The sequence below is a fragment of the Monodelphis domestica genome, chromosome 4 (assembly GCF_027887165.1).
Source record: "Monodelphis domestica isolate mMonDom1 chromosome 4, mMonDom1.pri, whole genome shotgun sequence".
Taxonomy (NCBI): Eukaryota; Metazoa; Chordata; class Mammalia; order Didelphimorphia; family Didelphidae; genus Monodelphis; species Monodelphis domestica.
The window spans coordinates 98,287,692-98,299,684 of record NC_077230.1 but is presented as its reverse complement, the minus strand read 5'-3'; the positions used below and the strand labels follow the sequence as shown (position 1 = coordinate 98,299,684).

At 39.6% G+C, this 11,993-nt stretch overlaps 1 protein-coding gene across 5 annotated transcripts in view; it reads right to left on the bottom strand.

Moving 5' to 3' along the window:
- Positions 1-849: 849 nt before the first annotated feature.
- PPP2R3A (protein phosphatase 2 regulatory subunit B''alpha) overlaps positions 850-11,993 on the bottom strand; it is a 227,019-nt gene continuing 215,875 nt past the window's right edge. For all 5 annotated transcript variants that reach the window (XM_056793650.1, XM_001364818.4, XM_007493913.3 and 2 more), the window contains one exon: positions 850-3,436. In XM_056793650.1, the coding sequence (XP_056649628.1) occupies positions 3,310-3,436 (127 nt within the window). In that variant the 3' untranslated portion in view covers positions 850-3,309. The remainder of the gene's footprint in view (positions 3,437-11,993) is intronic.

Here is an 11,993-nt window from a genome sequence, read left to right as displayed (position 1 = left end):
TGTTTAAAAATTGTTGAGTACTGTGTGTGGGACTGCAGTCCTAGTGAAAAAGGAAAAAGCCTTGCTTTATAAAAGGGGGAGGGGAGGAGGTAGATTGTTTATAATGTCCTGAGTTTGGTTCTTGGCAAAATTCTAAAATGCATTATTAAAATGATGGTTCATGAGCACTTGGGGAAAAGAACAGTGATTAGTAAATAATGATATGAATTCATCTGGGATAAGTCATGCCATTCTGACTTTTCTAAATTTCTTCCATTCATTCTTATTGGTAGTTTAGTTTGACTAACAGGATCAAGGGAAACCAAATCTAAACTGAACTGAATTTCAGCAAGGTATTGGAGAGATTGTTGGCCAGATGGAAGAATAGTTAGGATTCAAAATCCAAAAGAACTTTGGTGAAGGAGGGAATCCTTAGACTGAACAAACATTTCCCAGGAGTACCTATAGGATGTGGTCACCAGCTCTGTCAGCCTTCTCATTAGCAATTTAGATGATATGCTTTTGCCAACCTTGGAAATGATGTGAATACATGACATCTGCACTTGGCTGACATAGAAGGAAGGCGTCTTGTTTGGTTTAGATCCAGAGGACAGAGCTATTTATGATTGATGCAAGTTCCAGGGAAACCACCTTTTTGCCTAAATATAAGGAAAAATGCTCTATCAGTAGAGGCATCCCAAAGAGGAACAGACTGTCCCAGTGGAGGGTAGGTATTGAGTCCCCATCAGCAGAGGTTTCAGTAGACCCAGGGATATTGGTCAAGAGATAAAGGCAAGTATAGGTTATTCTTAGATGACCTCTAAAGTTACTTCTCATTCAGACAGTTCATGGGTACTTTGGTAAACAAGATTCATCTTTGAATATTCCTTTATTTGGTTTTCAAAAAGGGGAAAAACAAAGTGAATCAAAAATAAAACCATGCGCCCCTCCCATCCATCCCCCCCCCCCCCACCAATTATCCAGGTCTGCACAAGTCACTCAATTTAATTGATTATATCTTATAAGCGCCACTGTAAACACTATTCAAATATTATACAATGAAATGGGATAAGATACATGGAAAAAAGCCATAAAATTGTATTTATTTGTTGCATAGCAGTTAGTGCTATGTTACTGAAGTCTATTTTGTGTTGCATAGTTTTAAGACCATAATAAATAACATGGAAAGAATCATCCATTAAGATTTATTGGGTAATTGTGATGTGCTGTTGCTAGTTCTGGAGGGTAATCGAAATTAATCAGCACAATTCTGTAGCAGGTAGTCAAAACAGCTATCCCAGTTATATACATTTCTTTTTTTTTATGTTAAATGAGTTCATAGATGTAAAAAATATGCCCGAGTGCTTTATAAATTTTATACCTCAAAATTTAATTTTAAAATTGTTTTTTGTCACTTTTTGATGGCATTGGTGGTTGTGTATTTACTTGCAGAATTACCCACAAATTATATATTAAGAGCATGGGGAATTTAGTGGAGAAGCAAAGTCAAACAAAATAGGGCAAACAAAGGCAAAAAATAAACCCAGCCTGTATTATTTTAAAATACAGAACTGAGTTTTAAATTTTTGTTCTTTCCTGAGACTAAATGAAACAGTACAGGCCATTATGAATGTCAGATCAGCTATATACTACATTCATTTTAATTCCTAGAAAAAATCAGTATTGCCCTTTATCATACCATGCAAGATCAAAAACAGTTGCTGCTTCTGGAAAAACTTGAGAAATTTAGGTAAATGCAACTATTGGGAAAAGAACCTTAATCTAGTGTTCAGGTTGCCACAGGTTTGTGTTTTCTAACACTGTTAGTTCTATTCTTGAGTTGCTTCTGACTTGGAAGTAAGACTTTGTTAATGTGATTTCTCTTTTGAACTGAAATGAAAAGTCTTTCTAGTCATGAAGGGTAAAGCAACTAAAGGAAAGGAACTGGAATCCTCACTTTTGAAGTAAGTATCCTCAGGAACTCTGCTGATTATATTCAAAGGCTCAATGACAGATAACATTTTCTGAATTTTCCTTGTCATCTTTTCTGTTTGCCCATGCTTATTATTTCATTGTTCATTTGACACTTCCCTAAGGGAGGGATAGTGAAAGTGGGGGAAACAAACCAAGTTTGGTTATCACTAGCAGTTTCAGCAAAAATTTTAGGACAAAAGATACTTTTGCAGAAGGTATCTTACAATTTATCTGTGGCTTTCTACATATTCCACGTTTTCATCATTCTTTATATGTATGCTGTCCATTTTTTGGTTACTTTCAAGGTAAAACTGAATTTGGTGTCATGGAGAATTTCTTTGCCTCCATTGGGGGCAAGTACAAGTTTGCTTTTCTTTATGACAGTTTATATTTTCCTGTTAAATAAAGTCCAATTCAGAGATTTGACAAAGTGGGTTGGGGTTAAAATGGATTCATGTTGAAAGGATTCAATTTCCTGATTTTTTCCAAGTAGTGTCCCCCCCCCTCCCAATGGTGGTTAAGGAGATTTTGGGTAACAAAGTTTCTGTTAAGTGAATTCAACAATTCCCATTTTTTCTCAACAGACATAATTGTGTTTGTAGGTTCATATATTGAGATTGCTCTCAAGGAGTCAGACTCCTGTACTTGTGTTTGGAAATTATAGGTACTATGAGATTTCACTTAATTTCAGTTAATGAATGGCCTTAGGGAAAGAAATTTACCTAGCTTGAAAGGAGAGTTGTAATTTCTAGTAGTTCATAACACCTGAGGATGAAGTAATTTTATTCATTTGGCTTATTATAAAACTACAACAATTGAGTAAGCTGATCTTTACTCTAGTCCACACACACACATATATGTATAACCAAAAGAAATCTTTTTGAAATATCTGAACACACACTCAGGGGCCAAGTAGATTTGAGTCATTTCACACAATCCTGGGGTTTAATTTCCATGCCTTAGTTGGACTAGATTTTTTTTTTTTTTTGTGAGTGAACCCATATAGGGACATGGTGAAATGCTAGATGTTGCCTCATGTTTTTGAGCACTTGTTTAGGTGCAGAATAGTCCCTACTATATTAAAGGGCATGCAACTGACATCTTTTTTAGTGATGATGTAAGAATTCTATTCGGTTTCCATGTATTGCATTAAGGAAAATTGATAGTTGTGAAGGAAACTGGAAAAGCCCCAAGTTAGAATGTGCATTTTGACTATTGCACAAAAACCATTTTAAGTTAATCCAGTGCAATTGTACATTTTACAGACACGAAAGATTTTAAGTGGCAGTATACACAATATCTTTCCATGAGGAAATAAACTTATAGAATGTGTCCCAGCTTCACTGATATTGGCAGCTACTCTTCGTCTACTGAGTGAAGCTTTCCACATTTCTCCGAAAGGCTTGAGATGACTGTTTTGTCCCCTTTGTTTCCAATTTCAGAGGAAGGTACAGGTTCGTCTGCTTCATATTCTTCAAAGGAGCTGTAAGAACAAACCCCACATATTTTCATTTAAAACTTGCATGTGGATCATTGTGACAAAGATGATATAAAGAGAGAAATAATGGAATAACTGCGAATTGAATAGGAAAATGGGCACACTGGTCCTGTTTTCTAATCTAGTTTTTGCTTTGGCATTTACAAAGCATTGGACTCTCATTTGACTTCCAATAACTTTGTAAGTAAGCAGGGAACATTTTATTTTTGTTGAAACGAAGGTTCAGAGATTTTCTTCCCAGGTCACTGAGCCAGAGCTGGAACCTGTCTCTTTTACTGTGTGTATGCGTATGTGCGCGCATGCATGTGCATGTGTGCTTCATCCCGTGTAGGAACATCAAATAGGTGTTGAGTGCCAGTTACAACTTAAAAGAGTGTCTGTACACTACACTCTCTATATACTATTCTTTGCTGTTTTACTTATTTATGAACCTTGTAAGCTCTGGAACAGACCTTAGAGATCTTGCCATCAAGGTCCTTTTTGACATGAGGAAAGGGAGGGCCAGGGTCTGCTAAGTGACTTCCCCAAGGTCACAGCAGACTCCTGGGCCACAGGACTTGCTGCTGAGTGGACTATCTGATACACCCACTGGAAGGAGATATTTCTAACGTTTCCCAAAAGCCAAAGTGGCCAGTGCTAAATGTCGCATTAAAGAGCTGGTGGTCAAAAGTGCATGGACGAAGCTAATCCATGGTTGACTGGATGCATATATGTATGCTGTATGTGTATGTTTAAAGGCAATCACTATCACCACCTAGTGGTAACAATGTGTATCACTACCATAAAATACATTTGCTTTTCAGTAGTGTCAAAAAGCGGCAATTTGCTAATATGGGGAAAAAAACAAACTGGTATTGGAGTAGGTATTTATTTGACCTGAATGGTAGAAGAGGGATGAAAAGGTTCAAATACAGAAGAAATACATAAAGATTGTGTTCTCTATAGTATATAGTGGATCCTGTTTTGGGGGTTTATTATAAGATTGGCTTGCCTTGAGAGGTGAGGCTTCATCCTTTAAGCAGTGATGTTTGGAGTAGGAGAGTTGACCCCATTTTACATTACTCTGGTGGTTCACAGGATTGGCCCTCGGTGTAGGGAAGACTAGTTAGGATGCCGGCCATAGGAATAGAAAGGGACGGATGTGTATAGTTATGGTTAATAAGCTATAGGGACAAAAAAAAAAAGGTTTTTCCCTCTGGGTTGTGTGACTGGGAATGTAATGATACTTTTTGTGGCAATGAAAGGTAGTTTTTTGTTTTCTTTTTTTTTTGCATGTGTGGAGAAAGTTTTCAATTTCGTTGTCTCAACATTAAGTGCAAAGTGCTGTCAAGTACTAGGAATAAGAAGATGGTTCCTGCCCTCTGAGAAGCTTATATTCTACTGGGAGATACAACATGAATAAAAATAAATAAAAGGTACATGTAGTACCTTACTACAAAGGGAGCAAGGAAGTTTGAAATGCCAGGCCAGGCTGAATGAAGTCTCTTAGAGATACGTTTGACACACGTTTTAGGAACATTAATTTAGCCACCTTTTATGGATGAAAGACTAGAAAGAGTATGTTAAAATTAGGGTGATGGTAAGACATTTAAATTGTGGGGGGTGAATTTGAAATGGAAACTAGAGGTAAAGATTTAGGGGTCATCCGAAAAAGAGAAATGAAGCAGCAAATACGGACAACTTAGCTGTAAAAAGTGTAAAAGCTGTGGAAGGCAATGAATTCATCCAGGGCAAATATACACACAAACAGAAGACTGAGGAATAATCCTTGGTGGAATGCATAGAAAGATAAATATATGGAGAGAATGCAAAGTGAGAATGGTTAGCATTAGAGAAGAATAATAGGAACATGGCTTGAGAGGCAAGTTCTACTGCATGTCCTGGAATTAAGCAAGTCATGCCATACTGGCTGAAGGAGAGCAAGGAAATTTTCTTGGGTGCTGTGGGAGGAGGGAGTCTTGGGAAATCAATAAAAAGATCAATATATGCAGCAAATTAGCCACAAAAATGAAATGAAAAAACCTAGATTTCCAGTAGGCTAAAGGGACCCCAGCTAGGTTAAAAATATGCTAAATCCCTTAATGTTACAGGCTGTAAAGTTCAACAAACTCTTTAAAGATTAACTCTAGATGTTAAACCCTGACCGTGCTTTTTCTTCTTTGCACTGAACAGGTTTTTCTTGTAACTGAACAGATTTCTGTATGTGGGCCTTTCTTTGACTCTTTCCCTTGATTTCTTTCCACAGAATTACAAAGTCTGAATTGGAAAGGAACTCAAAGGCCATCTAGTCCAGCCTCTACCTGAAAAGAATCCTCTACTTGACAAGTGGTTATCCAGCCTTTGCTTGAAGATCTCCAGTAAGGAGGAATCGACTACCTTCTGAGGCACCCCATTTTCATTTATGGACACTGTTATTGTTGCCTCAAGAATAAAGTTGCCTCCCGGCCCAATTTCTTTTCCTAGTTCTGTCTTCTTGGCCAAGCAGAACAAATCTTGATTCCTTTTTGGTTAACTCTTCATATGTTTTTTAATTTCTTCTCCAAATTAAATATCCCCAGAATTAACTTGCTGAAAAACCAGATTTTTTCCCCCTCTACTCCATATAGGGAGTAAAATTTTTTAGCAACGCATTAAACTTTATCTGTCAAGCATTTGTGCTATATGCCAGGCACTGCCATCAGGTGCTCTCTCCATTTACTACCTAATTTAGCTCCTACCACTAGGAAATCTTTCTTTTCTTTTGATGGATTTAGTGCTCACCTCGCCCTTTTTCTTATTCTGACTCTTGCCTTCCATCATCAGTACATGTTGATGTTTTCTCCTTAATCTTACTTCCCACAACTTATTCCATCTCCACTATGCAGGTGGTCATATCCTCTGTCTTTTAGCAGTGTTTCATTTTCATAACTTTCATTCTGTATTTCCTTATGCCTTAAGATCTTTATCCTCACTGTGACTTCCAGTCCCCTCCACCTCTTTTCTTTTCTGGCCACTGACCCTGCACACTGGTTACATTTTTCTTTCCTCTCCCTTGTCCTATTGCTTGTTGATCACACCCTGATGAATCTCTTGATTACTCACCTGTTCTTTCATCACTGCAGACATGTGCATGTTTTTCCCTCACTCTGGCAGACTCTTATTTCCAACTCCTATATAAGTAAGTCACATCTCTCCTTCCCAGCACTTGGCACTTAATAAATGTTCACTAAATCATTAATGGAAAAACTCAAGGAAGCTACATGCTACTTTCCTTTCTGTCTCTTAGAAACAATCTCTGTTGTAACTTGTAACTGTTCTCCAAAGTTAATGATTATTGCCAAATCAAAAGGCCTTTTTCTTCAGCATTTGACACTGGATTACTTCTTGAGTTTTTAAAACATTGTTCTTGGTTTTCCTAGCTGTTCCACTACTCCTCAGTTTCCCTAGCTGGTTCTTCACGTCATGATTAGTAACCATATTGGGCCCCCACAGCTGTCTTGGGCCCTTTCCCCTTGATGCTATTTTTCACTTGGTGAGTTCAGTTCTCATGGGTTCAATTATCTCTACACGGATGATTCCCAGATCTATATATCCAACTCAGTCTCTCAGGTGCTAGAGTTTTACATCAGCATTTGTCTTTTAAGTACCTCAAACTCCACATGTTCATATCAGAACTCTTTACCCCCAAACCTAATCTCTTCCTAACCTTCCTATAATTTATTTTTTAGACATAAATCTTTTTCCTTCCCTCTAATTAGGAGGGAAAAAAGAAGAAAAAAGCCCTCATAACACAAATGCACAGTCAAGCAAAAAAAATGTTCTCATTGATTATCCCAAAAGTCTGTTTTATCACTGGACTGTTGGAGTTGTTCCAGACATTACACTGATCCTATATTTTTATGTCTTTTAGTTTTTTGTTGTGGAATTGTTCACCTTGTTCTGCTCATTTCCCTCTGCATCAGTTTATACAAATCTTTACAGGTTTCTCTGAAAACTGTCCCTTTCCCCATTTCTTATGCTGCAGTGGTATTCCATTACATTCATATTCCATAATCTGTTCAGCCATTCCTCCTAATGGACACCTTTCTAAGTTTTCAAAACCATTTTCACTGTGGAAGAAAAAAGTACTATAAATAGTTATGCATGTGTGGGTCCTTTTCCCCTTCTTGGGTACAGTCCTAGTAGAGTTCCACAGGAATGAAGAACATAGTAACTTTTAAGGCATAGTTCCAAAGAATTTCCCAGAATGGCAGACAATATACATTACTTCATCAACAATGTATGAGTGTACCTGCTCCCCTCCAGGGTTTGTCATTTTCCATTTTTGTCATCTTGGCCAATCTGATGGGTATGCTTTCCCATGAGGATATATGGTCATCCTCCCAAAATCGTCTTCCTCCATATATCTAGTTATACTCAATCTTGTTTCTACTTTTACAGCATCTCTCAGGTACTACCTCTTCTCTTCATTCACACAGCTACTGTTTTGGTTCAGGCGCTCATTCACCTCTTGCCTGGGCTATTGCAATATTGTCTTTTTTTTTTAAAAAAAGTTTAGTGGAAAAGGGAATTAATTTATCTTGGAGTATTTTTTTTGTAAGTCTGTGCAAGACAAGAAGTTTTTTTTTCTAGTTCTTAGTCTTATCGCATTCCTTAAGAAACTAGCCCTAATTTATCTGGTTTATGTCTCATTTGTACATAATTGTTTGCAGGTTGACTTAGGATGTGAGCTTTTTGAGAGCAGGCTGTTTTTTGCCTTCCTTTGTATCTTCAATATTTAGCACAGTGCCTGGCACATAGTAGGTACTTAATAAAATGACTGAAGTTGGAAAGATGGTTAAATTACTGAAATTTTAAATATATCTTTATAGTATTATTTGTACAGAAATGCAATTTAAATGTAAACATAAAGCAATCATGTTTATTTTATGTAAATCAATTTTGTGATCATTATATACGAAAGATGTTCATTTCTGTGTTATTGTGAAGAGATATGAGACTGAATTACTACTTGTAATCAGACTTGAAGGTCCGTGAAGCATCGGACATTATTTGATCATCTCAATAACCTCATGAGGTTGGTGCTATTAATCCCCATTTTAGATGGAGAAACACAGCTACTAGGTGACGGAGGCAGGATTTGAGCTCAATCCTTCCTCACACCAAGTCCAACCATGTCACTTGGCTCAGCAGCTTTCCAACCACACTGTCTATCCCAGGGACTCTGGTAACCTTATCAAACAGCAGCGCTCTTAGTACCCAGAGCTCCGCTCGCCTTCCTTATCTCGTTTTACTTGGTTCATCTTGCAGCTCTGCGGCCTCTCATGTGTCTGCCTCTGCGCTGGCTCCTTCAGCTTTTGGCTTTTTTGAGCACCTTCTGCTCAATACCTTTTCCTGGCTTTTTTCCCCCTTGTATGTGGCTAGTGGTTGATGTTTTTTCCGATGGGAGAATGGCATAGTCTTCAGGCAGTAGAAGATGAAGGGCAGGAACTCTGGGCTGATTATGCCAATAGAGATCATAGTGGAATCTATGGGAATTGAGAATCCATCAAAGAACAAAGAAATAAGAGGAAGAGCCCAGGAAAAGATCCATGTAAAAGGGATGCCCAGCAGACAAAGCACATCAAGATGGCCCAGTGTGAGACAGGAAGAGAACCAAGCAGAACAGAATCCCGGGGGTTCTAAAGAATGTTTAGAATGAGAGGAGCCAAGAAGAATGGGAATTGAGGGACAGCTAGGCGATCCTGGGTTCAAATCTGACCTCAGATACTTCCGAGCTGTGTGAACCTGGGCAAGTCACTTAATCTCAATTGCCTATCCCCAGCTGCTCTTAGGCCTTAGAATTGATGCTATCGATTCTAAGGCAGAAGGTATGGCTTTAGAGGCCTGAGCAACAATTTGGGGGTTTAAGAGCTCATTGGCAACATTGGATTGAGGAGTTAAAAGTGCCTGGGGAAAAAAGCAGCTTTCAAGGGGTTGAGAAGGAAAGAGGCAGAGCAACAAGTAGAGCTTTTTTTAGAAGTTTACTATGAAAAGGAGACTTGGGGAGTGTCAACTGTAACTTTCTCAAAGTTACACAATTCACAGGTGGCTGTGGGATAAAAACCTGACCGACTTCTAGTTTAGGGGGTTTTCTATAATGTGCTGCTGGTTGTATTTAAAATGAAAGGGACTAAATATGTGCTAAATGTCAGCGATAAGAAAAAGAAAAAACTAAGGTAGCAACAAGGATTTAGGGAGAAAGGTCTGAACACCACGGAGAGGCTGAGAAATGTATAGGAGAAGAAGGACGTATTTTCTAACTGATGGGAATCGGAATGAATGAATGAAGAATTTACGAAGCACTTACTGCCAGGTGCAGAACAGGGTTGGAGACACACATGTGGAAGGCTTCAGCTTCAAGTCAGACAGAGGTCTTTAAGGTGTGGAAAAGCAGACAGTAATGCCTTCAATGTCATTTCCATTGATAAAAGTGGGTGTCTGATGTTGACCCATTTGGCCCTTGACTCCCAAAGGCCAGGACTTTCTTTTCCAGGCTTCATCTTTGCCCAGGTTGCTTCCCAGAATGAGAACTATGGGCTGAAAGTGTTCTTGGGATCAAGGTCCTGGAATAGTCTAAGGAAATACTGTGGGGTTTGGCCAGGTTGGCCTTCCTGCCCTGACTGTGACAGTTGTTTGGAGACGGCTTTAAGCACTAGCCTCGTTTGGGGGCGGGTCTGTGCCTTTGGGCTAAGTCTGAGGGGAGAGAGTGGCCAAATCGCATTGCTAGTTTGGTTTGGGCTGTCTTCCATCTCTCCTCTGGGGTCTTTTGCCACCTAGACTGGCCGGCCTAATAGGAGAAGAGAAGATAGCCGAGAACAAATAGCAATTGGCTGTAAAAGAAAAAGATGTCAACGATCAGGGATGGTGGACATCTGGAGTCTGTTCTAGCTAAGGAGGGGGGGAAGAAAGCATGAAATGGGAGGCAGATGCCAAGAAATGGCCAAAAGTCCAATTTGGCTGGAATCTGGAGTATTAGGAAATAAGGCTGGAATGGTAGGTTGAAGTTAAGACTCTGGAAGCTGTCCGTGTCCCGTACGCCGGGGTTGATAGGGGACCTGAATGAAGGGCCAACCTGGGCCTTCGTGTTTTGGCAGCTCTCAGAAGTCTGGTTTGGAGAAGGCCAGGGAGGGACTGTGAGTGGGAATGGCTGACGTCTCCTTAGATGTGACCCTTCCCTCTTTCAAAGGATATCAACTTGCTGGCATACTCAAAAGTGGGTGTAACCTCCTAATGAGGTCACCCGAGATCCCTAGTGTCAAGTAGGATCCTGCTCCCTCAGGTGCTTTTCCCTTCAGCCTCACAGCAAAGGGGCAACAATTAGCTGTTACAACCCAACAAAACTTCACCAAGTAGATTCTAATTCAGAATTTTAGTAACTCAGACACAAGAGGAACTTAATTTTACCTTTAAATAATTTATGAAAGGGAGCAGATTCCAGTTCTCTAAATGGAATGTTTATATTTAGGAAAGGGAGGGCTTTAATTTTCTATCTTTTCTCTCCTTCCTCTCGGTGTGTTCCTAGGGTCATTTCCTTCTGATTGGTTAGAAACCAGAGGTTTAAGCTTTGACAGTTATATTGAACCAGAGTGTCACTCGCCTCTGGAAAAGCTTCCATCCTCTTTCTATTCATAGACCACGCAGAAAGCACAGATAGACTGGTATGTTTAAAAACCCCAACAACAGCAAGGTAACTCACACTGGAAAACAACTAAACAAGAGTCATACGCCTCACCTCCATGCAAGAAAGAGAGGCGGTCTCCTCTAGTGAGAGAATGCACACAGCAATCAGGAAAACTTCCTAGTGTTGGTACTCAAATTTAGTTCAAGGCTTCACGCCCCTCTCTGGCCCCAGACTTAGTTCACATGCACGCGGAGTCAAGAGTCTGGGTTCTTCTCCTCGGTCTTTGGACACCACTGCGTCCTACAGGTCAGGCTCCTGCAGCCCTTTCCAGCCTGATCTTGCCCAACTCCTTTGATTTGCCTGCAGACAGGTCTGTGGAGTTCTTGTAACTTTCCTTGATGACTAATAGACCCCATCTCAGCCACCAGGAGTGAGGTCCGATAAGGGCCTCATTTCATTTGATTAATCGTCAAGCAGGCTGTTCCAGAGTCCTTTAGGCCTTCAACGGGCTTTGTATTTAAGCTTTGTGACATCCTTTAGCGGATCTGTTTTAAACTTCCAGATGAGGATCAAATGGAATGTGTACATGAAACACTTGGAAAACTACAAAATGTTCCAGAGTTGATTATTTTCATCCTAAATTTTTAAAATTTTAAATGAAGCCACCTCCATATGGTGACGTGGAGGTGACCCCAAGTTCTTGGAGGCCAGGCCAGCAGAAGCTAAGCCTGCAAGTATGGTCCTGCCAAAATAGACTGTTTCTAAAGATCAGGCTCATTGAGTATGGAGACCAGTAATCTGATCACTTTAAGGTAAAATTTCTGGCCCCGGTAACCCATGAAACAAGACTGTAAAATGATCCTTAGCCTTTGTTTCTCTAACAGAATTCTGGAAAAAGGC